The 22,694-nt window shown below is 37.1% G+C and overlaps 4 protein-coding genes across 4 annotated transcripts; 3 read left to right on the top strand and 1 right to left on the bottom strand.

The window, feature by feature from the left end:
* Positions 1-60: 60 nt before the first annotated feature.
* LOC131783409 (DNA ligase 1) lies at positions 61-8,229 on the top strand. Its single transcript, XM_059100150.2, has 20 exons — positions 61-201; positions 304-439; positions 937-1,447; positions 1,939-2,027; positions 2,133-2,199; positions 2,308-2,407; positions 2,753-2,877; positions 2,974-3,032; positions 3,262-3,331; positions 3,555-3,639; positions 4,128-4,203; positions 4,297-4,365; positions 4,620-4,739; positions 5,618-5,742; positions 6,282-6,435; positions 6,560-6,633; positions 7,270-7,340; positions 7,598-7,631; positions 7,735-7,809; positions 7,984-8,229. The coding sequence occupies exons 1-20, from the start codon at positions 61-63 to the stop codon at positions 8,023-8,025; spliced, it is 2,223 nt and encodes a 740-aa protein (XP_058956133.2). The 3' UTR covers positions 8,026-8,229.
* A 798-nt stretch (positions 8,230-9,027) lies between these two features.
* Positions 9,028-13,170, top strand: LOC131783419 (uncharacterized). The gene is made up of 5 exons (XM_059100162.2): positions 9,028-9,142; positions 10,087-10,383; positions 10,636-11,102; positions 11,566-12,198; positions 12,595-13,170. Exons 2-5 carry the CDS (start codon positions 10,121-10,123, stop codon positions 12,930-12,932), a joined length of 1,701 nt encoding a protein of 566 aa, XP_058956145.2. The 5' UTR covers positions 9,028-9,142; positions 10,087-10,120; the 3' UTR covers positions 12,933-13,170.
* A 947-nt stretch (positions 13,171-14,117) lies between these two features.
* On the top strand, positions 14,118-18,231 carry LOC131783432 (thiosulfate sulfurtransferase). Its single transcript, XM_059100186.2, has 7 exons — positions 14,118-14,312; positions 14,976-15,180; positions 15,825-15,920; positions 16,102-16,234; positions 16,396-16,497; positions 17,195-17,319; positions 17,930-18,231. Exons 1-7 carry the CDS (start codon positions 14,179-14,181, stop codon positions 17,978-17,980), a joined length of 846 nt encoding a protein of 281 aa, XP_058956169.2. The 5' UTR covers positions 14,118-14,178; the 3' UTR covers positions 17,981-18,231.
* Positions 18,232-19,097: 866 nt separating this feature from the next.
* Positions 19,098-21,841, bottom strand: LOC131783411 (growth arrest and DNA damage-inducible protein GADD45 alpha-like). Its single transcript, XM_059100153.2, has 5 exons — positions 21,694-21,841; positions 20,603-20,716; positions 19,916-20,036; positions 19,724-19,804; positions 19,098-19,564 (listed from the first exon to the last, which is right to left on the bottom strand). The coding sequence occupies exons 1-5, from the start codon at positions 21,747-21,749 to the stop codon at positions 19,481-19,483; spliced, it is 456 nt and encodes a 151-aa protein (XP_058956136.1). The 5' UTR covers positions 21,750-21,841; the 3' UTR covers positions 19,098-19,480.
* Between the last annotated feature and the right edge of the window lie 853 nt (positions 21,842-22,694).

Below are 22,694 nucleotides of genomic sequence, written 5' to 3'. Positions count from 1 at the left end.
AACACTGAAGAGCGTCGACTGCGATTATTTAAATCAGCGGATAACTTGTAAAGAATCAAGATGGCGGTCAATTCGATTTGCTGGAAGATGCCTTCCAGGTTTCGTTTCTATTCTGCAAAATCGGAAAGGAAAGTTCGGGTCCAGCCATATTTAATAGAGTTCAATAGGTTGCTAGAATCAAGCATTACTGCAATCGAAGGAGTAAGTGCGTTTGACTGTGTGATTTCTCTCTTGAAAATGAACTTTGTTCTCGTTACTAAGGACTCCAGCCAATGTTTACATGTCACTTCCTTTTTCTTTTAGGTCTCTAATCAAGATCTGCTCCATGCGGTTGTAGCATTGTATGATACCTGCCTTCCAGAGATTACACCTGAGGTTCTGTATCCAACAGTCTGCGGAAAATGGGCAAAAACAATCGTTTTACTTAGAGACTTTCAAGGTTGTTTATACAAAATTAAATATTGTTGTTCTACCGCAAACTTAATCTGATTAGTAATTTATTTTTTTCGAATTTTTTTAGGGATGTTTGGTTAAATTTACAGCATTACTTAGGGGATATTGAGGACGATCTTTAATATCGGATGGTTTTTTTGTAAGGACTTGACGAAAAATTATTCGTAGAAAGTCCCTTGAAATCCTGTAATATATTATTTAACTGAATTTATTGATCTTGAAACGAACCACTGTAAATTATTATTTGAAAATTTCTGGATAAAGTTATCCCTTTGAGATCCTTATACTAAAGCCTTAATTCTCTTTATTTCAGGCCTTAATGTTTTTTTTTGTCACAGATATTCTTTGCAATGCAAACAAGGAATTTTATTCTTTTTGATCAAATTTATGTTGAAAAAAGGAAACCACTGGTCTGACTCACAATGACTGTGTTTCATACATTAAAATTAATTTAGTTTGATTCTCTTGTTGTTCAAAAATTAGATCTCTTGCTTGAGATGAAAGGTGTTACTCAAGAAAGTGACGAAGATCCAGAGTTGACTGAAGATAGTTTGAAACCATTTATTAGCAGTGAACTGTGGAGAGATGTTTTTGATGAACAGTCTGCAGAAATGAAATCAGAAAATTTACCTGCTGTTAAACAAGAAACTGGAAATAACAATAAAAAAACAAAGAAACTGAGTAAACAAGTCTCTTGGAATGATGCACCAGATGTAAAAAATGAACCTACTGACTCTGCTGATGAAAGTTCACAAGAGGATGATGAAAGTGCAGAAGATTTAAATGCTGTTTGTGATGAGCGCTCCATGGAGAGAAACATTTGTAAATGTGACAGTAAGGAGAAAAAGAAGCACAAGTATAATGAAACCGAGAAGAATGATAAAGCAGAGGAAAGGAAGGAGAATGAAACTAAGGAAAAGGAGAAGGATGTTGAGCCAGGAAAGTTTGATGGTGTGTTTAGTGACACAGATGACAGTGATGCAACTGCTGAAAGGTAGATATAGTGAAACTGTACATTTTCTGATGTGTCTCTTTTTATCCTGGAATGTGAAAATTCAAAATAAGGTATCTGTGTTTGAGTCAGTGTTACTGTGAAGGATCAGAATGAAAAGAAAGCTGAAAAAATTTACGTACATTTTATCTCCCATACTTTAGATTAAGGAAAAATGAATATTAATTTTTGGGCACACATTTAGCAGAGGGTATTCTCCATGTGAATGTCACTAAGCACTGGATAATGTCCCTCTCTGAATTGTGAGAGTTGCAAAGTGGAATCAATGTTACATTAATCATTTACGTACTAAAATTAGTACATTTTATATCATACTGAAAAGGAAAATCTGTTTGAAGATCAGGAGCTTCTTAAATTGTTGATCATTTCCTATATTCTCATGACCTTTGCATTTGATTAAAGGATGATACTGTGAGGAGAAATTAGAACTCAGTCAATCTTAAAGGCTAAAGGGTAAATTTTTTATTTGACAGTGAAGATGAAGAAGAAGACTTCTCAAAAGGAGCTGAGGATTTTGTTGAGGCAGTTAAAAAAAGGAGAATAGAGAGGCAAAATAACAATGGTGATAACCATTTTCTTTTGTATTTGAAAGTAACATAGCAAATAATACTTGTTAAGTATGAAACCATTTATGTGTATAGGTGTAATGAAAATGATTCTGATTTAGTTTCAGAGTCCAATCTAGGAATAGAATCTTTGATCATTGGAGCTGCCACCTTTGAACGTTCATATAGGTAAGGGATTTGATTCAAACATGTTTGAGTTGAGTTCCAAAAAGTTGAAAAATTTGTTTAAAAATAATGAAATTATTAAAGACCCATAACATGCTTGTTTTTTGTTAGTACAACGCGTCATAAGCCCTCAGAGAAAGTTATGCAACTGAGCTTACTTGGAATCAGGAAAAGGTGTCGCAAATCAGGAATTGGAAGGTTTCTCCTTGAAGTGAGTTCTCTATAATTTTGATACCAGGATATTATGGGTTAATCCCTTATTTCTCTGCACTGTTTGGTCCCTCCTGGAAATGGAAGGATTGATCTGACAATTGTCATGTGGCACAGCAGTTGCCCATATAATTCTTGATGTGGTTGCTCATGAGAGTGGCAGTCTCAATTTTAGTGACTGCAATTACAAATGTTATAGTTACTGTGATAGTCCTACAGGAAGTATGCTATAAGGAGTGGTCTGATCCTCTGCATGGGCAAGGTCTTGGAGAGGAATGTAGTTGGAACAAGTGACATATTTTCCAACATATTTCATATTTTTTTTCCTTGTTTATTACACTTCCAGAGTCTAAAAGATCCTATCATCATTGGTCCTTATGACAGTATTGCTGTGTATGCTGACAATGATGCTGTTGATTTCTTCAAGAAAAATGGTTTCACTGATGATGTGGTTCTTTGTAGCAGATTTACGTAAGATACACAATTCCTTTCCTAATTCTTATATGAGTTTGATTAATTTGCTTCAAAATTGCTTCCATTCATCATTGATCTAGTTATTTTTTCTAGTGATTTGACAGATAACTGGATCAATAGCACATTGATGTGTTACCTTCCCCCATTCACTGGTAAGTTGTTCATTTTGATGATAATACCAGTAAATATATTAAGTTTTTGTTTCCCTGTGATCAGGTGTTCCTTTTATCCAGAGTATAAAATGGCCACTTATCATGAGTAGAAGTGGAGGGGAAAATTCTCTCTTTCTTCAGAGACTACTTGCCACCCATGACTTAATTGCACCTCTTTTACTTAAGAATGAAAAAAGGGGAAAGTGACAAGTTCATACTTTCTTACCAGGTTCAGACTACTCTGGGACCTTTAGAAGTGAAGGAGACCTAAAAGCTATGGATGATGACATAAGAAAATGGTTAAGTATTGAGTATTTTTCATGAAAGGATTAAGTCTTTCTCTTTTTCTTTTTTTCTCTTCGTGATCCTTTCCATATGCTCAATCCCCATCCCCCCATGCTCCCCTTGTGTTTCCTCTGCTTGCTTAAAAAGAAAAAAAATGACACCTTTTCCATACACTACGCCTGGCCAATTGCTGCAGGTTTTTGCAACTTAACACTCTTGGATTTTACTGATTTACAGGAGAGAGAAAAGTCTTGAGGCTTACCAGGCTCAGGCCACTTGTGTAGTGAGGATGCAACATGAAATAAAGACTCTCAGAGCTGTTGTAAGTTTGTTTTGTTTCTGGTTTGTTAAAGACAGAAAAAAAGTCTGGTTGCATTATCTTCTGGTCTCACATGAACCCTTTAACTCCCATGAGTGACCAAGATGGGAAATCTCCTTACAATATCAATACAAGATCAAGCAGACAAGTGATGAAAATAAAGAAAAATGTCAACTAGGGGATTGTTAATTGATCAATCCAATACCAAATTCTCCCAACTAACATCATAAGAATTCTATGGCAGACAGCAAGGAGAATTACTATAAATAATTGAGATCTTGGGAGTGAAAGTGTTAAAGGCTTTTTATACCATGAGGGAACAAACACAAAAACAAGACAGACATTGACTCTGGTAGCAGATAATAGCTGCTGTGGTACTGGATGGCCAATAACATTACTAGTGCATAAAAGTAAAATCACAGATGATGAGCATAGATTTGAAATGTATCAGATACATGTTAAAATAGCTAATGTGACATGTGCAATTTAAGGTTGACACACAAGATGAGGCCATCAAAACTCTAACAAGTGCTAAGGAAAGACTGGAAAAAGAGAAACACAAACTGGGTGAGTTTCTTGGACAAAAGTCAGATTACTGATGTGTGAAGAAGCAGGGACTTCAGACAACTTAGTACAAAACTTCTTATGTTTCTTGTGCAGAGAAAGAGCTACTTGCATACAAGATGAAGGACAAAGATGGTATTCTAGCCAACAAGGACTCTGACAGTGGTAACAGAAAAAGTTTTGTTGGGAATTATTGATGTACTATTAGCTATGAAGGAAACAGCTAATCAAAAGGCAACGTCAGCTTGACCCTGCTTAGTCTTGAAGGTCCTTAAGTGTAAAGAGCTGTAATAATTCATTCTGCATTTCTTTATTCTCTTTCAGTGTTCATGTGCTCATTAGGCATTAGTCTCTTTTCCTTTAGCTTTTTCACTGAGATATTGTCTATGAATTTGAACATCCTTTGTTCCTTCTTATAGATGATGACGATTTATATGAAGCACTTGCTCAAATGCTCAGCAAAAAACACGTGACCGATACGGACTTAGACTGGGACCTGGAGGCCATTTCCCATGGAGACTTTCGAGATGTGCCTCAAGGTTGTTTGACTTCCTTTTCAAAGCATTCATGTCCATAAAATATTCTTGCTTTCCTACAGAAGTACTTTACATCAATGAACATTCAAAGAAGCCTGTCAGTGATTAAACTGCTCAATCATTTTAGCTATTTATTGAAAACCTCACTCGCGGTATTGACCTAACGTGCATTTGACCCCTCCCCCCTGGAAAAACGTCCTTGTATATTCTCCACTCATCGACCCTTGTTTAAGAAAAAGTTGCTTACGCCCTTGACTTGACGACGAACCTAGGACAATAGTCTTATTTCTTTCAATCAAAAGTTACTGACATACAGGATGATTAAAGAAGCGTTTTGAGAAGAAAGATGCTGGAAAAGCAAAAAAGTAACCTGCACTTTCTGACCGAACATAACTAACGCAACTTTTGGTAGAAGCACGAAAGGAAAGGATGGTACTCTTAGGGAGTTTTCAAAACCAGCCTAATACTTGTTACTTACAATTTTTAAGTTTAGAGGCAGCTCGCGAGAATTCTGAATACAGACATACATAGACCATTATTCTGTTTCAGTGCACTTACTACTGCAAATCGCCTTTTAGTCTTTAGACAGCCATTCAAACAAGTGCCTCAGAAAGGTTTGGTTTAACCCTGTAACACCCATGTGACCAAAACAGAATTTCTCCTTACAATATCAATACACTTTCAAACGGATAAGTGATAGGAATAAAGAAAAATATCAATTACGGGATCATCAGTTGATCCAATACCAAATTCTCGGAACTAACATCATAAGAACTGTATGGAAGTCAGTAAGGAGAATCACTGATGAGATCTTGGGAATGAAAGGGTTAAGATGAGGGCAAGGTAACTTTTACTGATAATGACTCTTTCAAATTTTTCAGAGGATGAGGAGTTGGTTTCTTCGTTTATCACAAGTCGCAGTGAAAAACAGCTTGTTCAGCAGATAAAACGCAGCTTAATGGCCACTAAGAACTATAAAGATGTTACAATAAACAGCGTCAAAAAGGTGACTTGAAAGTTCATCAACAATCGATACAAACTGTTATATGCGATAAAGACACTTTTCAACAACCGAGAACATGCATTTGAGACTTTCTGTTTGTAGGCTTGCGTAGGCTTCTCAATGTCATTAGAGCTAGTGACGGAAGTAGATGTTTATAGTCTTTCTGTTGGTTTTAATCGGGGATTTGTCGAGATTATTCCTAGGAGGGGTTCTTTACCAGTTCCCTCTGTGCATTTCCCTGTCGCTGTGTTTTTGCATAGTTACGAAGAAAGGATCAATATCAGTATCTGGGCAACTGCTCACCTACCCCTCCCCTAACCCAACATTAACCCTATCTTGTTATCAATTGACTGTTGTTGAGTGAGGGGAAGGGGAAGGTGGGCAGTTGCCCAGATACTGATATTGATCCCGAACAAATTACCTTACAGGCAGTACTTTGTTTAATTATACATACACAAGCACTCCATAGCTACTATAAGGCTGGGACTTAATAGCGTGCTTAAGCTATGTACTATGCTATCATTCTCGCTCAACTTCTGTAGGTAGAGTCTTGCCACATTGCTTTCATGGAAACAGGTTTTGACGCAAGAACTCAAAGACTTGGTGACCCTGTGGTGTGCACACAGTTGTACTACTGTGGCGGCACAGAAGATAAACAAATTGAAAGAATAATGAAACAAGGTTTCAGTAAAGAAGGTATGATGTGGTCTATAGTATATCTTTTGTGTATTTTACCCGCCCTAAGTTATTACTTAATTTACTTATTGACACAGTGTTTTGCTTTAAGTTGAATCAGATTTGTCCATATTTAACTTTTTAGATTTCACTCGTGGTCCGTACGGCAAAGGTCTTTATTTTTCGATGCAAGCCAGTCAAGCAGCAGCCTTTTCATCGGTAAGGAATTTTTCATCGCGTATTTCCGAATAAAATTCCCTTTTAGAACAATTTTCAATTGAGCATTGAAGGTTATCCGGGAATACTTTGCTTTCTTCTCTACTTCGCTCTGTGATTGGTCCAGAAAACTCGCACTACTCTCACAACTCGTCAGATGCAACACTAAAACCAATCATGACTTTGCCGCCCGCGTTTTCAGAAATACACTGAACTGTTTCATACTACCACTAAACTGATATTCCAAGTCTTACCAGATTAGTAGGCAACAGATGCGTAGGCTTCCTCGACCGTGTAGCTAAACAGGAAAACACGTCTTCTTAAACCGGTAAAACCTACCGGTAGGCTTTTCTAGCGAGCGTTTTTTCTTCTCATTGTAGGTGCGCGCCCGACAGGTCCTTTGATAGGACCTTTTGCGCAAAAAATGATTGCCTCTCGCAGCCTACACTGTTACTGGGAACACCAATGCGCGCGTAGCTACCTTTGGTGAACGGTGGAGAATGTGCAAACATTACGATAATTGAAACATTTGTTGGAACTACATTTGGTGAAAACAAGACACGAAAGTTAGTTTAACGCATGTAACTTGTTTTGGACAGCAACCTCATGTACGAATAATATATATTTTAAAATTTTCAGCCTGGAAAGCTGCTATTGTGTAATGTTGGACTTGGTTTGACTGAATCTGTGGTGGTTCATGATCGTGGAAGGTAAATAAATCAACTTAATTGCTTGGAAAACGCGACTCAATTTTGAACAGGTTAATGGTTTATAAGACATTGACTATTTGGTTGTCTTACTAAGTAGAATGCTAATATAGTCATACTACTCTGACAAAAAAAGAGCTCGAAATTGATAAAAGAATTCTCCGTGTCAGCACTTTAGGAAATGTAGATAGAGCAGTATGAAGAATATGCACGCTGGAGTTAGGATGTAAAGGGGTTAATCTCGTGTTTTTTATGTTTAGAACGTTACCTCCTCCAGGATTTGATTCTATTTTGGTGAGTTGTTGTTTTACTTAAATTACAATTGTTATTTTTAGGTTCTTCAGGAGAAATACTTTTTAGAACTTGGCTCTAATACGTCATTATTTTATCTCAATAGACTGGTGGTCGTACACCCTCGCCCGTCTTTCCAGGCCCCCCGCAGCAGGAGTATATTGTGTTCGATCCTTTACAGGTAAAGTGTCTTTGCTTGACAAAAATTCACTCGGGAAAAGTGACTTTAATTTCTTATCAATTAGCTTGTTTTCTTGTCGCTTGGTTTGCTGAGTATAAGCCATTTGACATTTGCGCACAGTTTGTTTACTTATTTATTCTTTTTTCATTCTTGTTTTACTTACTACATCCCCAGGCCATTCCTGTCTATCTCGTGGAGTATTCAACCTCTCGATGACTTCTCGTACTTAGCTAAGTACGGCTTATCAACTGGACTGCTTATTCAAAGAAAGCAGATCGTGTTTCGGAGCAAAAGTCTCCCCTGAAACTGGTGACGAAAAGTGTGTCGGAGAGTCCCAGCAGTTCAATGCCATTTTTCTCATGATATTTCGAAGCGCGGTTATGTAAAATTCTTGTTTTAGATGAAATAAATCTATCAACATGTGTGATATGAATTAAAACTATAGGAGCATAGTTTGGGTTTGACGTTTGACGTGAGGAAAACGCGACCTTAATTCGTAGGCGGACTGTGCGTCTATTGTCACGAGACGATAATCTATCGTTTGTGTTCCTTTTCTTCCTTTTTCGTTGGCCTCTGAGTATAAACTTTCAAGGAAAGAAAGTGGTCCGTCAGGGAAACACTGGACATATGTTTGGCTTAGAAATAGACTGAAAGCAACCTTAACCCTTTGACTCCTAAGGGTGACCAGAATCCAATTTCTCCTCACATTATTTCCCTGAATCAAACATTCCGATGTTAGGGTGTAAAGGGTTAACGTTGCCAATGACATATTTGCTGGTCTGGGTCTTTCAGGCCAAAGACAAACATATTTAGTTATTTCCTGGATCTATTCTATTGGAGCATTGTGCCTTCAAAAACTGAGGTTTTCTTCAGTCATTAGCACCAAAAATCGCAAAATCATAGATAACGATCACAGCCAAATCGTTGGATCGCTTAGTCCTAAACTACAAAGTTACAACTCGAATGAAAATCAAAATGAAAGTGGCTGAGCCACCTCGGATCCCGTAGTAACCACCAAAAATAGCAAGCTTCAAAACAGGACTTAACCCTACTTAAAGCAGAGCAGCAAGATAAAGCAAATCGTGGGAGACGAAGCTCCCATCGCTCTCTTGGGTCCAGTCTTATTCCTCAATCAGCGGTAGACAAACGGATGTGACGTGCAATGAAAGCATAATTGTGTTATGCAAACAGTCAATCACTATGCACCAGGTGTAAGATGTCCAGTCACGCACTTGAAGCAGTTGAAATCAGTCATGCATAACGTCGCCCTATCCTGAACCAAGCCACAAATTGACGACTAAAGGGAACCAGCACGATAGATTTTGGCCACAAAGTAAGTTTAAAATGTTTTACTTTCGTTTTTGGGTGTGTATGGCTGATACTAACCCCACGCGTTAAATTAATGTCAAACCCTGCGTGGCACAGTGTTGTGGGTTCAGCACTTGTTGCTGTTGATCTCTTGGTGATTTAAATAAATAGCTTGTTCCGCCGCTAAACTAGGTATAATCAACAGTTGCCAAGGTGCGTTCGGGAGCTTGTTTTGTGAAGCGAGTTTATTTGACGTTTTCATAGGTAAGATCGAAAGGGAAATAAACCTTTCCATTCAGTAATCTCTAGTAGACAGCTGTAAAAATTTGTTTCTAGAATGTGACGTTGCTAAATTGAAGCTCAAACCGTCAGTCGACAATCTTAACAGTTTACCAAGCTACATACATCCAACTGCTTTCACTACAGCCGCAGCGAGATCTAGAGAAGTAATATTCACAGATCGCGTTCAGACCGCGGATCATTCCGATCGAGATCTTGCCATCTATGAACGTATTCTTACCTTGGTTTATAAGACTACGTACAAAACGTTAAGTGACACAGGCGCGTCATGAAAGCGAAATATTCGCTGCTTTGAGATGCTAGACCTCAAGTTTGATTCTGTTTTGAAAGTTATCTTGATAAACGCCCATTCAAAACCAATTCTCTCGGATTAACCTTTGTGATCTCTACTGTACTTTTGAAGAATTCTTCGCATAAAGCTAATCATAACAAATTCACAATTAAACATATTTGATTATGATGGTCAGCTGAATTTTAAACGTCTGCGCCTTCTCTTCAGTTTTCATCTGCTTTATCCCTCCCCTGGGAAATTTCTCACTTTACATTGGACTTAGGATTTTCATTATTTATCCTGAATTCCCCTTTACAACATTAAAGATGCAGAACGTACAGGAAATATCTCTTGAACAACAGCAATAATCTTAATGCTATTGATTTTCCGTTTTTCAGACTGTACTTAGGGCCCCGCTTCTCGCGGACAGCCATGTCTCTATCACGTGACACACTACAGATAAAGCCCAGAGAGGCACGCGAACAATTTAGAAAGGGAAACTTATCTGAAACGCCTATCACTTGTAGCCAGTTTTGTGCAGGTTATCTTCAGGCTAACATCGCCTGTGTGCCATCTGATATAGCGGATGACTTTGAAAGACTGTGTCTCAGTAACAGCTCTCCATTCCCCTTGCTATACCGCAGTAAACCGGGTGAGGTCTCAGCCCCACCTTTGGCGTCAAACTCGGATGTAAGGTAAGCATAGTAACTCTACTGCCTTGGTGCAACTGATTCAAGTCCTCGGGAAATTCCAGTCAGCTAGTACTCGAAACGTAGCTTTACAACGTGGGTGTCACCTCTGACGTCTCTATCCCCTGGGGTATATTATGCTGCTTTTCAGCCGAAGAGTACGAACAAATTTTCAAGGCCCTCAAAGCTCCATTAAAATCTTAAGGTGTTCAAGCTATGTTTCAGGTGGTGATTGTGTTTTTATGTGCATTACTTCAGGACAGATCTTCTCCTTTATGCAGTGAGTGAAAATGGAGTTGATACTGGAATTAAGGAAAATCTGTTGGAAATTCCGTGGGACGATATGGTTACATTCTACTTTGGTTGCAGTTATTCATTTGATCATTTCCTTGTCACCGCCAAAGTTCCACTTCGTCATATGATCCAAAAACAAGACCCGCCGATATACCTCACTGGAATACCGCTCATCCCCCAGGGGCCTTTCTCAGGGAATATGATCGTCACTATGCGGGCAATCCCACGGAAGTTTGTTCAGAAAGTGGCGGAAGTCTGCGTACCGTTAGATTTTGCCCACGGGGCTCCCATTCACATAGGGGCTCCCGCATTAATCGGAATAGAGGAGTTTCACAATCCTCCTATCGGAAATAAGCCAGTATATGATGAAGATGACGTTCTTGTGTTTTGGGGCTGTGGAATATCTGGGAGTGAAGTTATGGCCTCAGCTAGTGAGTGTTTAGAATTTATGTTGATGTTGTTTTTGTGGAGTAAGGAAAATATTAAGACTTTATGACGAACGGGAGAAAATGCAAAAAGTCTGAGAGTAAGAATGTATGGGATTAAAGCAACTTCGATCCCAGGGGTCTGCCCCTCTTCCCGCTGCCTGGAGCAAGTGAGACCCTGGAAACGTGATTGAGATTGTTCACATGTGACGTGCGTTTTGTGTACTGCTGGGATTCGCTTTATGTCAAGTCATTAATTTTGAGAATGCCACCCATAGAGAGGTTCCTTGTCACTGAAGGAGTGTAAATACGCAAGTAAAATATGTAATGAGTAAACAACGTGAGGTATGACATGAGTCCAGTATTAATGCGACAAGCGTTACCGGCGGTAACTGGCTAATAGAGCGTTCGTCAATTGAACCCACTGGAAGGTTACTGATCATCAATATTTTCTCTCCTCTTTTTCTAGAGCCTCGCGTTGCTGTCAGTTTGTCAATGAAATGTCCTGGTTCATTATTCATCACAGACTGTTTAGTGACAGAGTATCTCCAACAACATCCTTCAGAGCTGGCCAGTCTGTCGCCAGAGGTGATTTTTCTGTCAGAGTCGCCTCAGTTTGCGTCTTTAGTCTCCCAACAAGCCATGGATGAAATTGTAAACAAAGAGAATGAATTCACATCAATCAAACCCAACGTGTCCAGTAATGGTTTTCAAGAACGGAATGACAAGCTTTTGAAATCAGCTTTGGCGCTTTCTCACGCATCATATGTTGCCATAGTGACACCGCCTCCTCAGGAAGAGGCAAAGCAAGTTTCTGGGAGACAGTTGTCGGCCGTTGTATGCATTGTTAAAGCACTTCTTGCCCAAGATAAAGAAATAACAATTCTAACGCAAAGGAACGCTGTTGCAGAATGGGAGACGTTTTTAGCTGAGTGTGAGTCGCAAAACATCGTTCTCAAATCTGTACCAGTAGTTCCAATTGCTGGGAAAACGAGTGATTGGTCACGTGATGTTTGTTCAGTCATGGCTATGGTAGTTGACAACCTTGGGCTCAGGTTCAGCTCGTCCAGCCTCAATTCCATGGTTTTTGTGAGCGAACAAGGTCAGAATAAAAGTCTCTCTAAATGGCTAACTACAAATTCTTCCCCAACTCAAACTGAATCCGAAAAATGTAATATTTCGGATGGCAATGAAATTTTTTAACCTAAATATAGGAAGTGTCGAGAACATATGAAAATGCTGTTTTCAATCACGATAAAACTACTTTGAGTACAAACTACATCATCTATGGCTCATGCAAATGATTGTTCCTCCAAAATATTTTTTAGGAATTAGTTTCAGTTGAACCACTTCTTGGAAGTTAAGGGAAATTCCCTAAAGTCCAGATTTTGGAGAAAATTAGCTACATACCTTCCACCTATAGACAGTTATTACCAATGTATGGCAACCTACATGTATGACAACACCAAATGTAACAGTTTTCAACCTTTTTTTTCAGGAATGTTGTCAGTGCAAAGTTCTCTTTCTTTGGGTGCAGATACAAATGACGTGATGAAAGTCAATGGAGATCACGTGGTCGCGAACGGTCAACCAATTGAAAGTGGTTGTTGGCTAAACCCCCTCCTGGTATCCATGGCGATATACATCCTGCAGACGTGTCCCATTCACTCTAGATATGTGAGGCGTGGTCGAGGACTTCACAAGGTTAAGGCAGCCAAAGAGTTCTTCGTTACCCCGAGCGACACTCTGGTCATGGAGTGTCAAGAAGCTGAATTTGTACAGAAAATGTTAAATGCAAAGAACTCGCCAATGTATGGGGGAGATGACTCATCATAACAATGAAGCTGGTTTGTTTTCAGTTGACTAGTTGTAACGCTCTTTCTGCTCGTTGAGCCTTTCCTTAGTCAGGCGTATAAAAAAGTTCCAAGGTCGGAATACAAGGTGTGGTTGTTAAGGTATTTCGTTTTCGAGTAATAATGGAACATTAGTGGCTGCAATAGAATTTGTCATTGTGACAAGAGCAGAAGAAGACGAAAAATAAGAAAAGTAGAATATACAATAAAATATTTGCAGTTCAGAATTCTTTTTGTCTCTTGCTTAACGTGGGGACCTCGGCTCTTTTTTTTTTTTTTTTTTTTTTCACTTGTACAGCCATTCGGTCCATCGACTGAAAATGAAATCGTAGAACGCTCTGTGGGAAGCAACTGCCAAAAGGCCCTTTCCTTATCAGTTGCATTGGAGTTATTTCATTTTTGTTCGGAAGGAATTTTTTAGTCAACATCTATCATTTTGGTAATTGAAAGTCGAAAACGCAATGACTTGTAAGGTGTAAATTGTCCACGGATTTACCTAATATTGGTACTCAAGCTTTCAACCCGAAAAAGTTTCCAAAGTGTTTATTCTAATCATAGACAAAGGTTCACCAGAACATCGTTCGATTAGGTTTCCTTAGTGACGGTGGGGTAATTCTTTGTAACAATTCCCCAAAATTTACCAACTACTATACATAGGAGAAAATGGGAAGCAGGGAAGAGGTTATGGCTAGCTTCCTAACGAAGCAAAAAGAAATGAATAACAGGAAGATCAGCAAGACCACAACAGCCAGGTCCGCCGGAATAAGTCACAGAGGCCCCAGGTCTCCGGTAAACAAGACAAAGATCAGTATAAACGCTGATACTTACTAAACCAGATTCAATTAATAATGAAAATGGCATGAAACTTGCAAAGAAAAAAGTTCAGTTTTAGTGCAAACTTTTCACAGTGGCTGAAAGAAAATGGCTTGAATAGGGATCGAATCATAATGTTAAAATATTCCCTTAAAAATTTTCCAACAGCCCCTATTTCCTTTTGTTTGGTTGCGTTTTCTGTTAGGTTGAAACCATTAAAAACTGACTGAGCCGCGAAGAAACTGAACATATAGCTTTACACTCGGTGAAGTGATATCCCGAGGGGTATAACTAAAATTTATGTGACAGCTAAGATCCGTTCATTAACTAGTTTTCAGTCCCCCTGCAGCTTGCGTTTAAGGAACTCCTTCCGACTGTTCGATTTGTTGTGGTGGACGCTGATTGATTTCGTCCAGATGGCCTCAGATAGTAAACAACCTGTTGTCTCTACAGCCTGGTTGAATGATCAGCTGAGAAAAAAGCGAGATGACTTTGCAATTTTGGACGTGACGTGGTTCAGCGACAAGAATACTATCCACCATTTCTCAAAGTAAGACTTGAGACCTGCGTTACAGAGTTATTTTGATCAACTGCAGTGTATTCGGTCAACATTAGTAACAAAACTCCCCAAAATTCTATTTTTACGTCCTGGTCGATTCTAGATCTCAATAAAAACGGCGAAAAAGAAGCAGATTTGGCAAAAATACAGCAAGTGAAGGAAACCGAAAGAATCAAATATACCACAAGTCTAGTTAGCCCCCATATGGAGACTGAGGAGCGAGGGGGCGGGGTCGCTTTGAACCAGGGCTTGTTGACATCAAATTGCCAAGGCTTTACTTGAGCATTGCTAGATGAGATAGATTTGGAGATCAATTAGTCGTTTGTATATTTATTTACTTTGTATTTTTATACCCTCATGATTTATATTTAAGTTCACATGGCAACCAGGTGGACAATCAGACATGGTTTGATGCTACTCTGATTTAAAGATTTAATGATTGTAATGGAAAGGTTACAATTCATAGACCCAACGTTTCGACACTCCTGTCCATTGCCTTCAATAATCACTTCATCATGATTATTCATTTCTCATTTTATCTCTTATTTTAGTTTTTTCCCCTTGTTGTGCTATCCCCTTGTGCCCTTCTATATATAAATCTGAAGAAAGATTTAATGTTCCCAAAATTGTGACTGAGTGGTTTGATTTCCTTAGGAAACATTTAATGCATGCTTCACAAATGGACATCTTCTATGGAGTGGAAAATACTTCTTTGTACCCTCGAAATATTCCTGATGCACCAACCTTCCAGATGAATGTAAGAGGTAGTGCAGTGAATAATGACAATCATGTTGTTATTTATGAAAAAACAGGGAAGTTTGGGTTTTTTACAGGTGCAAGAGCTTGGTGGCTGTTTAAGGTGAGAATGCTCTTAGGCTCATCCCTTTAATCCTTTTACTACTATGATTTCATTAGAAATTCTCCTTACTTTCTGCTCTAAAATAATGACAATATTACTTTGGAGCAGTTGTTATTGGATCAACTTTAAGTTCCTTAAATTTGTATAATTCTCATTTCTTTCCTGATTGATTTGTAATGATATTGTATGGAGAAATTCTGTCCTGATCACTCCTGGGAGTTAATGGGTTAATCTGGATCTCTAGCAAATCTACAATTCTAGTAGCTTAAAATTATTCCCCATTGATATCAAGCAACAGCAAACTCTACGACATAATTATTTTTACTTACATCATAAAAAATAAAACGATGCTAAGGCCATGTTACGGTAGGTTAACATTTCATTATTTAACTTTCTAACTTGATTGCTATTAAGTTTGATAACACTTGGCACCTAGTAATAATGATGTTGGTTTGATAACATTTATCAATCCTTGGACAACAGCATTCTGTTGAATTTTGTATAACCAAATTAGCCCTACTATTTGGTTGTTTGATGAAGCTTGTAATTAATGCATTTTAAACTGTTCTGACTGATAATAAATCAGCATTAACCCTTTGTCAAAATTTTTATAATGATTTATTCAATGAATTAAATTTCCACAGCTGTTTGGGCATGAAAATGTATCAGTTCTTGATGGAGGTTTGGAAAAGTGGATTGCCGATGGATATGAAACAACAAATATCATGTTCAAAAAAAAGGTAACAATTACTTTTTAAGCTCTTTACCTAACCACCATTAAAAAGAGGTTTCTGGCAGTTTTTTCATCTGCCTCGAGGACCAACAGAATGGAACCATAATCCAATCTAGGCAGACTTAACAATACTTGAGTTCAAACAGGTGATTCAACACAAATAATGAATGACCCTTTTTACCATATAGGAGGGTGACTTTACAGCAAAGTTGACTCCGAGATGGCTTAAAAGGTTTGAAGACATGAAAGAAAACCTTACTTTGCAGAAAGCCCAAGTTTGTGACAGTCGAGATCCTAGCTTATTTACAAGATCAGCTTATGGTATTGTATTTATCAGAATTATTTTGATTCAAATTTCTGCTTCAAATGCTGCTTGAACCTATTTAGGGATAAACCCCCCCACACTTTTGATGGGGAAATTTAGAATTGATTTTTTAATGTAAATGCCAGAGGGATTTTCTTTTTTTTTTTTTTTTTTGTAGATCCCAAGACTGGCCATTATCCTGGTGCCGTGAATATTCCTTTCCCTAAGCTATTTGATCCTGATACTAAGAGTCTTAAAAAACTGGATGATTTGAAGAAAGGTATGACGATATTAAAAAATATTACAAGTGCACATAGGTTTGTTGACAACCATCACTTCTTTTACATGTTTTTTTTTTCAAATTTTATTTTAAATTATTAGAATGAATACCATAAACAAATTAACACAGCACTTAAGTTAATTAATCCTTTAACTCCCATGAGTGACCAAGACAGAATTTCTCCTTACAATATTAGGACAATATCAAGCAGACAGATGATGAGAATCAAGAAAAATTTTAATTTGGGGATTATTGGTTGATCCAATACCAAATTCTCAAAACTAACATTACAAAAAAACTATATGACAGACAGTAAGGAGAATTACTAATGAGGTTTAATATTTCTTAAATAATTTAATTGTGTATAAAGAGTTTTGTGTCACCTATCATACTTCTGTAGAAATTGTCAGTAATTGTTTTTCTTTACATCCCTATTATTTTGATTCATTGTTTATTCCAATTTGTGGAATAAAACAACAATGATTAAATTAAATGTTACAATATTAAAACTTCAATAGACCAGATTAAGATGAATTGATAGCTTTCAGAATATCAGACATATCTTTCATACTGTTGATAGTATTTCAAAATAATGAACAAAGAGTTTAAAAAACTGGATCATCCTGTCAGCAAATTAGATGTATCAAATAGATATAACTCGTAACCTTTTTTTGGAAATTATTTTCTTTCTTTACAGTTTATACAGATGCGGGAATTGACCTCAGCAAACCATTGATAGGAATGTGCAATAGTGGCATGTCATCATGCTCTTTGGTACTTGCTGCCCATCTTTGTGGATGTCCTGATGTGGCAGTCTACCATGTAAGAGATTTAAAGTTCAATTTGTGCACCATAAGTTTAAGGTTTAGGTGTGAAAGTCACTAGTCCCAAGGTTAGGGGACTTAGGAAGTGTTACACATTTAAGTTTTTATCTGTGAATCCCCAACCCACTGTGGACCAAATCTTACTATTTTATGTGTGGAGCATTTCTGACAGAAAGGTTTACTAGTCTTTGAATATCTTCCACTTGGTACCTTGGTCACAATTTAACTTACACAATAAGAATGTGAAATCAATGGGTGATGTTTACCAAATACATTACTGAAGAATATCAAAAGTGCTTGTAAACATTTAAATAACAGATTTCCTACCCTTTTACAAAGTTACTTCAACTGGTGACATCCCCACTCCTTTTTCTTGCATAATGCTCCAAAATGGCATCCCTGTTGCGCCATCATTTGAGAGTACTTCCAACCACAAGCAGAATAAATTGTGTTTTTCACTGGAATGCATAATTTAATTTTTTTCATTGGTTTCTTTGGTGTAAAGATTGAAGTACAACTTCATTCAATACTCAGCCAATTCAATGATGCTTTATTCTCCAATCTGTATGTTTCACATATTGTTTATGTCTGTTTTTTTGCCTCTATAGGGGGGATTCAAAGAATGGAAAGAAAGAGCTGACCCAAGTGAAATTGAGTGAAGTTGAAACTGTGTGTGTAACTCAGTAACCAACCAGGTCATAACAGTGTATGCAGAGTAGGTGGACTTCCAGGCTCTGAATTCCATAATTTGCACATGTTAAAAAAAATTAGGGAAAATTATTTAAGAACACCCCAGCAGGCAGTGTTTGGAGAAACACAGATGCATAATAAGATAGCTTGACTATTTATAATGAAATTGTCATGTAGAATTTACATAAAGTTATTAATAAAGCACAAAAACAATCTAGAATTGTGTAATTTTTATTCAAAACAAATTCTTTAAAAACTGATCATGAGATAACAGTAATGTGTATGTGTACAGTAATGTGTAATGTGTACAGTTATTGTAAAACAGTACATTTTTCAAAATATATTTCTTTCAGTCTCACAATTTAGCCCAAAATGACAGCATCTGATTCCTAGATCATAAACTGATGGCTAATAATGTAATATAAATGTTTCACAAAGATCTGTGGTATCACATATAAAACTAACAATGGCTATGAAAGCTGGTATTTGAGCTTAGAGCTCCAAGTAAAATTTAAATCTGAGTTTATTGTTCCAAATAATGAGATGTCCACAGTCATATACAGCTGGAATAATTACTGCCCAGCAGTTTCAGTTCACATGCTACCCTGGCATGCTGAAATAGTAATTCCAATAAGATTCTAAAATTGCTTGAAACTAGTTCATAAAGATATAACTTAAACTTTTAGGTGGTACAGTGTTTTTAAAATGTTTTCCAGAAAGTCATTCCTAAGTGTTCACTAATATTTCAATAAATTATAAATAAATAACCATGATATTGTGAATACAAAAAAAATTCTACTTAGTGTCATTTGTGGGCTTTTTACCTATTTGTTCAAGACATTATTAAGACCATTGCTTATCTACAAGCAACACTAATAATGTTGAATAATAATACAAGTTCCTCCATAGTGGATACAATTATTAATGCTTTAATAACAAAGCTACTAAAACCTATCAGAGGGAACATGAACTCATGTCTCTCTCTCTACAACAACTAATGTATATCAAGTCAATGATAAAATAGAACATTATGATATGTCACTTAAACCTGGGCTCCATCAAGGCCCTTTTTTTTCTCTTAACACAGGTTTTTTCCTGAAGGTTGCAATTAACAACTTTTTTAACTTTTTCTTTAACAATAAATAGGTCCAGAAAGGATTTTGTGGTTTTTGTTTTTATGTGATTTCCACGAATTTGACAATTTAACTTAACAAAGTGCTTTGTTTATTGGTAAATCAGGGGTACACTTGTGCCCTTTGTTATTTTTCTTATGTTCTTAACATTACATAGGGTAATACAATTTTTTTATTGCAGTTTCTTTTTTCTTCTATGTAACTTTTTCCTCTGTTATGGCATGTACCTGTCTTGAGCGGTTCACTACTGGTATGGCAGGCACACTGTACAGCTGATGCTTATATGTCAACTTTTTTTTTGACGTTTTCTGTGTCTCACTACTCCTCTCCCTCCATTTATGTAATCTTAAGTAAAGGAGCTGGTGAATGACGTGCAAACTGCAGCAGAGTGGAAACTGACTCTACATCACTTGAGAGGTTCTACAAAAAAGGAAACAAAAGGAAACTATCAATATTATATTTTGGGTTAATAAATGAGAGGAAGATGTAAATCCTTCCAGAGGTAAAAAAATGTATTTATTTAGAGTTATATAAAAAATTCCATTTAATTAAAAAATTAATTCATGGAGCATTTTATACCTTGACAAGAACACAGTGTAGTGGCTCTCTTAACATCATGTGATGTTTTGTCATTTCAGACAGCTTGCAGCTGTTGTTCACCTGGTAACAGAGAGAAAAAAGACCTCATTAATCATTAATCAAGGGTGACATGATATAAAACTCTGCTAATTTTTAATCCAAAAAAAATGCAAATTGTTCATGATTGCTCACCTTAATAACAGGGATTGCACATTCCCAGCAATATGCCTCAATTAGTCGGCAATGAACCTGGATTCCAGCATCTGCTCTTGGGTTTTCTACCAACACACACAATCCTATTGTATCTAGGTCACTACAATAACAAAAAATAAAGATAAGTTTGAAAGACCTTAAGTGTAGATCCTCAGTTTTGTTCCTTCTGTTAAGCCACAGAGATAAAGAGGGTCTTTGTGGGGGAAGGTGACCAAGGCAGAGCTAAAACATGACTGAAATGAGGGGGGCCAATTAAATTATTAAAAATAACCACTTCTGCTTGACAAGGAGTGAGGATGTCATGTATAACCTATGACCTGACCTTACACGTGCCCCTGTAAGCTGTATTTGATGAAAGAGTGAGTGATATATGCTTTGAAAATCTAAGAAAAAATGGAGCTCAACTTTCCTACTTTTTTTGTTTGCAATATTTGTTGATATTTTCTATCCTTTGTTAACCTCATTCCTCAATAGCTTATATATTACCCTTTTTGTGCCTTCTGTCTTACTTCCCAAATTAATATTCAGAGTTTTTTTTTTAACAAATCCAAGGTAACTTTTGTACATTTCCAAGTGGTTTAAAATATTTTGATGAAGCCCCAAACTATACCCTGACTCATAATCTCAAAAACATGTAGGAAATACAAATATATATATGTAACTTACACGGCAAGTTCATTAGCAGCATCGTGCACTCCACACACCAAGTGGCCATTGATTTGTGCTTGATTTAAAACTTCTTGCAAGGCCCAACGTATTTTCAGTCTATGAACCATATCCCTGAAAAATATCGAACGATAGCGATTATTATTAAGTTATTTGATCTGATGAAACAATTCGGAAAAATGATTCAGCAACACATTGTTTACAAAATGCATAATTATCCGCCTGTCCTCCTAACTACGAAAAACAATTTAAAGGCAAGCTTAGAGGAAACAAAAATACTGAAGGAATGCTGTACTGTAGCAAGAATTGTTTTTGATGCAAAATTAATTTTAGAAAAAGACCTAAATGATTTAGTCGGTCTGATTTCAACTGGACTGTCTCGTGACCTCAGTAATTATAGATGCAAAACGAAATCGAAATTCAATAAACACGTCATCTGCTCGTATGTTGCAGTTTTCAAATCATTTCGCGTAGATTTAAAATCCTGGAATTTTCCCGTTTCTTGGCTTAACTTCAGCTAGTACTAAAAAAAATTGACAAAAAAAGAATAGAAGCCCGAATTTTCTACGAATAAAGCCAAAAATCGATGACCACCAACGTTTGAAAGATGTAAGCCACGTTCTGTAACGTTTCAGAGGCGTTGAAGCTAAGTGGAAACTCGTGACCAACAGTTCGTAATGTATTATGAAATGATCTTGCAGAAACACCACATGAATTCGATTCAGCTATGAAAGAAGCAATTTTGAGTGGATACGCCTTGCTCTGCCCTTTTTCTTAGAATAATTTGACTTTGTACCAGTACAAGTTCGACCGTGCGTTCTGTGTGAGTCACGAGTTAACATCGAACACTAAAACATAAGTCCTCGAATATTACAATCCTCATGTATAAACTTGTGAATAAAGTCACATTTTCAAGCTCTATGCGTTAAAATTTAAGCAGAATCTAGTTGAAAAGGTTCATTTAACAGATTAACAACCGTGCAAATAAGAATTTCTGCGAAGATCGTAATTCCCGGGAAACATACCCTCGCCGGCTTCCAAGTGCTATTACATCACCCGAGTGATTAAAATAAGAGTTTCATCGAACTTACCCCATATTTTCTCTACAGAATTCGTCTGTCTCGCTCTCAATAGTTTCTTGAGTCATTCCTGATCTTCAGTAGTCGAATCAAATAAGAAAATATCTAACACCAAGTAGACGTGTTACCCTCACGGATTGAACTCAACAACTCCAGAGGCAAATAGCTGACCAGCAAAATTTATAACACATATCACGTGTCTAACGACCCGGATACGACAAAGAACTATTGACAGGGGGAGGGAAAAGGTATTTTTCTAATAAACGCTCATATTCGAGGCAAAGAAATCAAGAATGTTTTGTCGTTTAAACTGAATGGAATTGAAAGCAATCTATTAATATATAATTGCTTTAAATTGAGTGGGAAGCGATCGATGTGTTTCCTGCCATCACATAGCAAAAAAAACGGCATACCCCTTCCCAGAATTGAAATTGTTGTTCACCATTCCAAGCGGAAAATTCTTGGTATAACACCGGAAAACAAATTACGTCAAACGACAGCCCAAACAAACAATATGTTAATTTTTGGGGCAAGCCCGTTCTGGAACTAATTCATACAACGTTTTTTTCCTTGAAAGACAAACAAAGTCGTATTCTTAGCGTTTTCGCTGAAAAAAAATCTACTCTCCCCTTCGTTCGACACTTAAGTTTTTCTAAATCACTTCATCAAAATTATAGCAGTTTTATTCACTTTCTATTTATTTTTTATTTGAGTGCTCGGAAGTCAACGACCTCCTGCATTCTTTTAAAGCTCTAGAAACCGCTTTGAAAGTCGCTGAAATGCGAAATCTTTTTTACCTGCTTCTGAATTGTCCAAAAAAAGACCGTAAAACTAAATAGAACATCCAGAGGCAAATAAGAAAGCGGAAGCAAAGAGACATGCACACGTTTTTGTTTTTTTTTTGTTTTGTTTTATTTTGAGGTCCAAAAGTAATTCAGCGCACAGGAAAGACGGAAAAATCTGAAAAGTGCAAAATGCATTTGATTTTCCTGTTATCGAAAAAAGGCAAGTCA

The sequence above is a fragment of the Pocillopora verrucosa genome, chromosome 12 (assembly GCF_036669915.1).
Source record: "Pocillopora verrucosa isolate sample1 chromosome 12, ASM3666991v2, whole genome shotgun sequence".
Classification (NCBI taxonomy): domain Eukaryota; kingdom Metazoa; phylum Cnidaria; class Anthozoa; order Scleractinia; family Pocilloporidae; genus Pocillopora; species Pocillopora verrucosa.
Note: the sequence above shows the minus strand (reverse complement) of the source record. Positions and strands in the feature narration are given on the sequence as shown.

Coding starts and splice junctions, on each gene's coding strand:
- LOC131783409 (XM_059100150.2), top strand. CDS start 61: ATGGCGGTCAATTCGATTTGCTGGAAGATGCCTTCCAGGTTTCGTTTC. Junction 1,448..1,938: donor AGTGATGCAACTGCTGAAAG/GTAGATATAGTG, acceptor TTTATTTGACAG/TGAAGATGAAGAAGAAGACT. Junction 4,204..4,296: donor AAAAGAGAAACACAAACTGG/GTGAGTTTCTTG, acceptor TTTCTTGTGCAG/AGAAAGAGCTACTTGCATAC.
- LOC131783419 (XM_059100162.2), top strand. CDS start 10,121: ATGTCTCTATCACGTGACACACTACAGATAAAGCCCAGAGAGGCACGC. Junction 10,384..10,635: donor GCGTCAAACTCGGATGTAAG/GTAAGCATAGTA, acceptor GCATTACTTCAG/GACAGATCTTCTCCTTTATG. Junction 12,199..12,594: donor GGTTTTTGTGAGCGAACAAG/GTCAGAATAAAA, acceptor CTTTTTTTTCAG/GAATGTTGTCAGTGCAAAGT.
- LOC131783432 (XM_059100186.2), top strand. CDS start 14,179: ATGGCCTCAGATAGTAAACAACCTGTTGTCTCTACAGCCTGGTTGAAT. Junction 16,498..17,194: donor ACTGGATGATTTGAAGAAAG/GTATGACGATAT, acceptor CTTTCTTTACAG/TTTATACAGATGCGGGAATT. Junction 17,320..17,929: donor CTGATGTGGCAGTCTACCAT/GTAAGAGATTTA, acceptor TTGCCTCTATAG/GGGGGATTCAAAGAATGGAA.
- LOC131783411 (XM_059100153.2), bottom strand. CDS start 21,749: ATGACTCAAGAAACTATTGAGAGCGAGACAGACGAATTCTGTAGAGAA. Junction 20,717..21,693: donor TTCTGTAGAGAAAATATGGG/GTAAGTTCGATG, acceptor GATATTTTTCAG/GGATATGGTTCATAGACTGA. Junction 20,037..20,602: donor GCTGCTAATGAACTTGCCGT/GTAAGTTACATA, acceptor TTGTTATTGTAG/TGACCTAGATACAATAGGAT.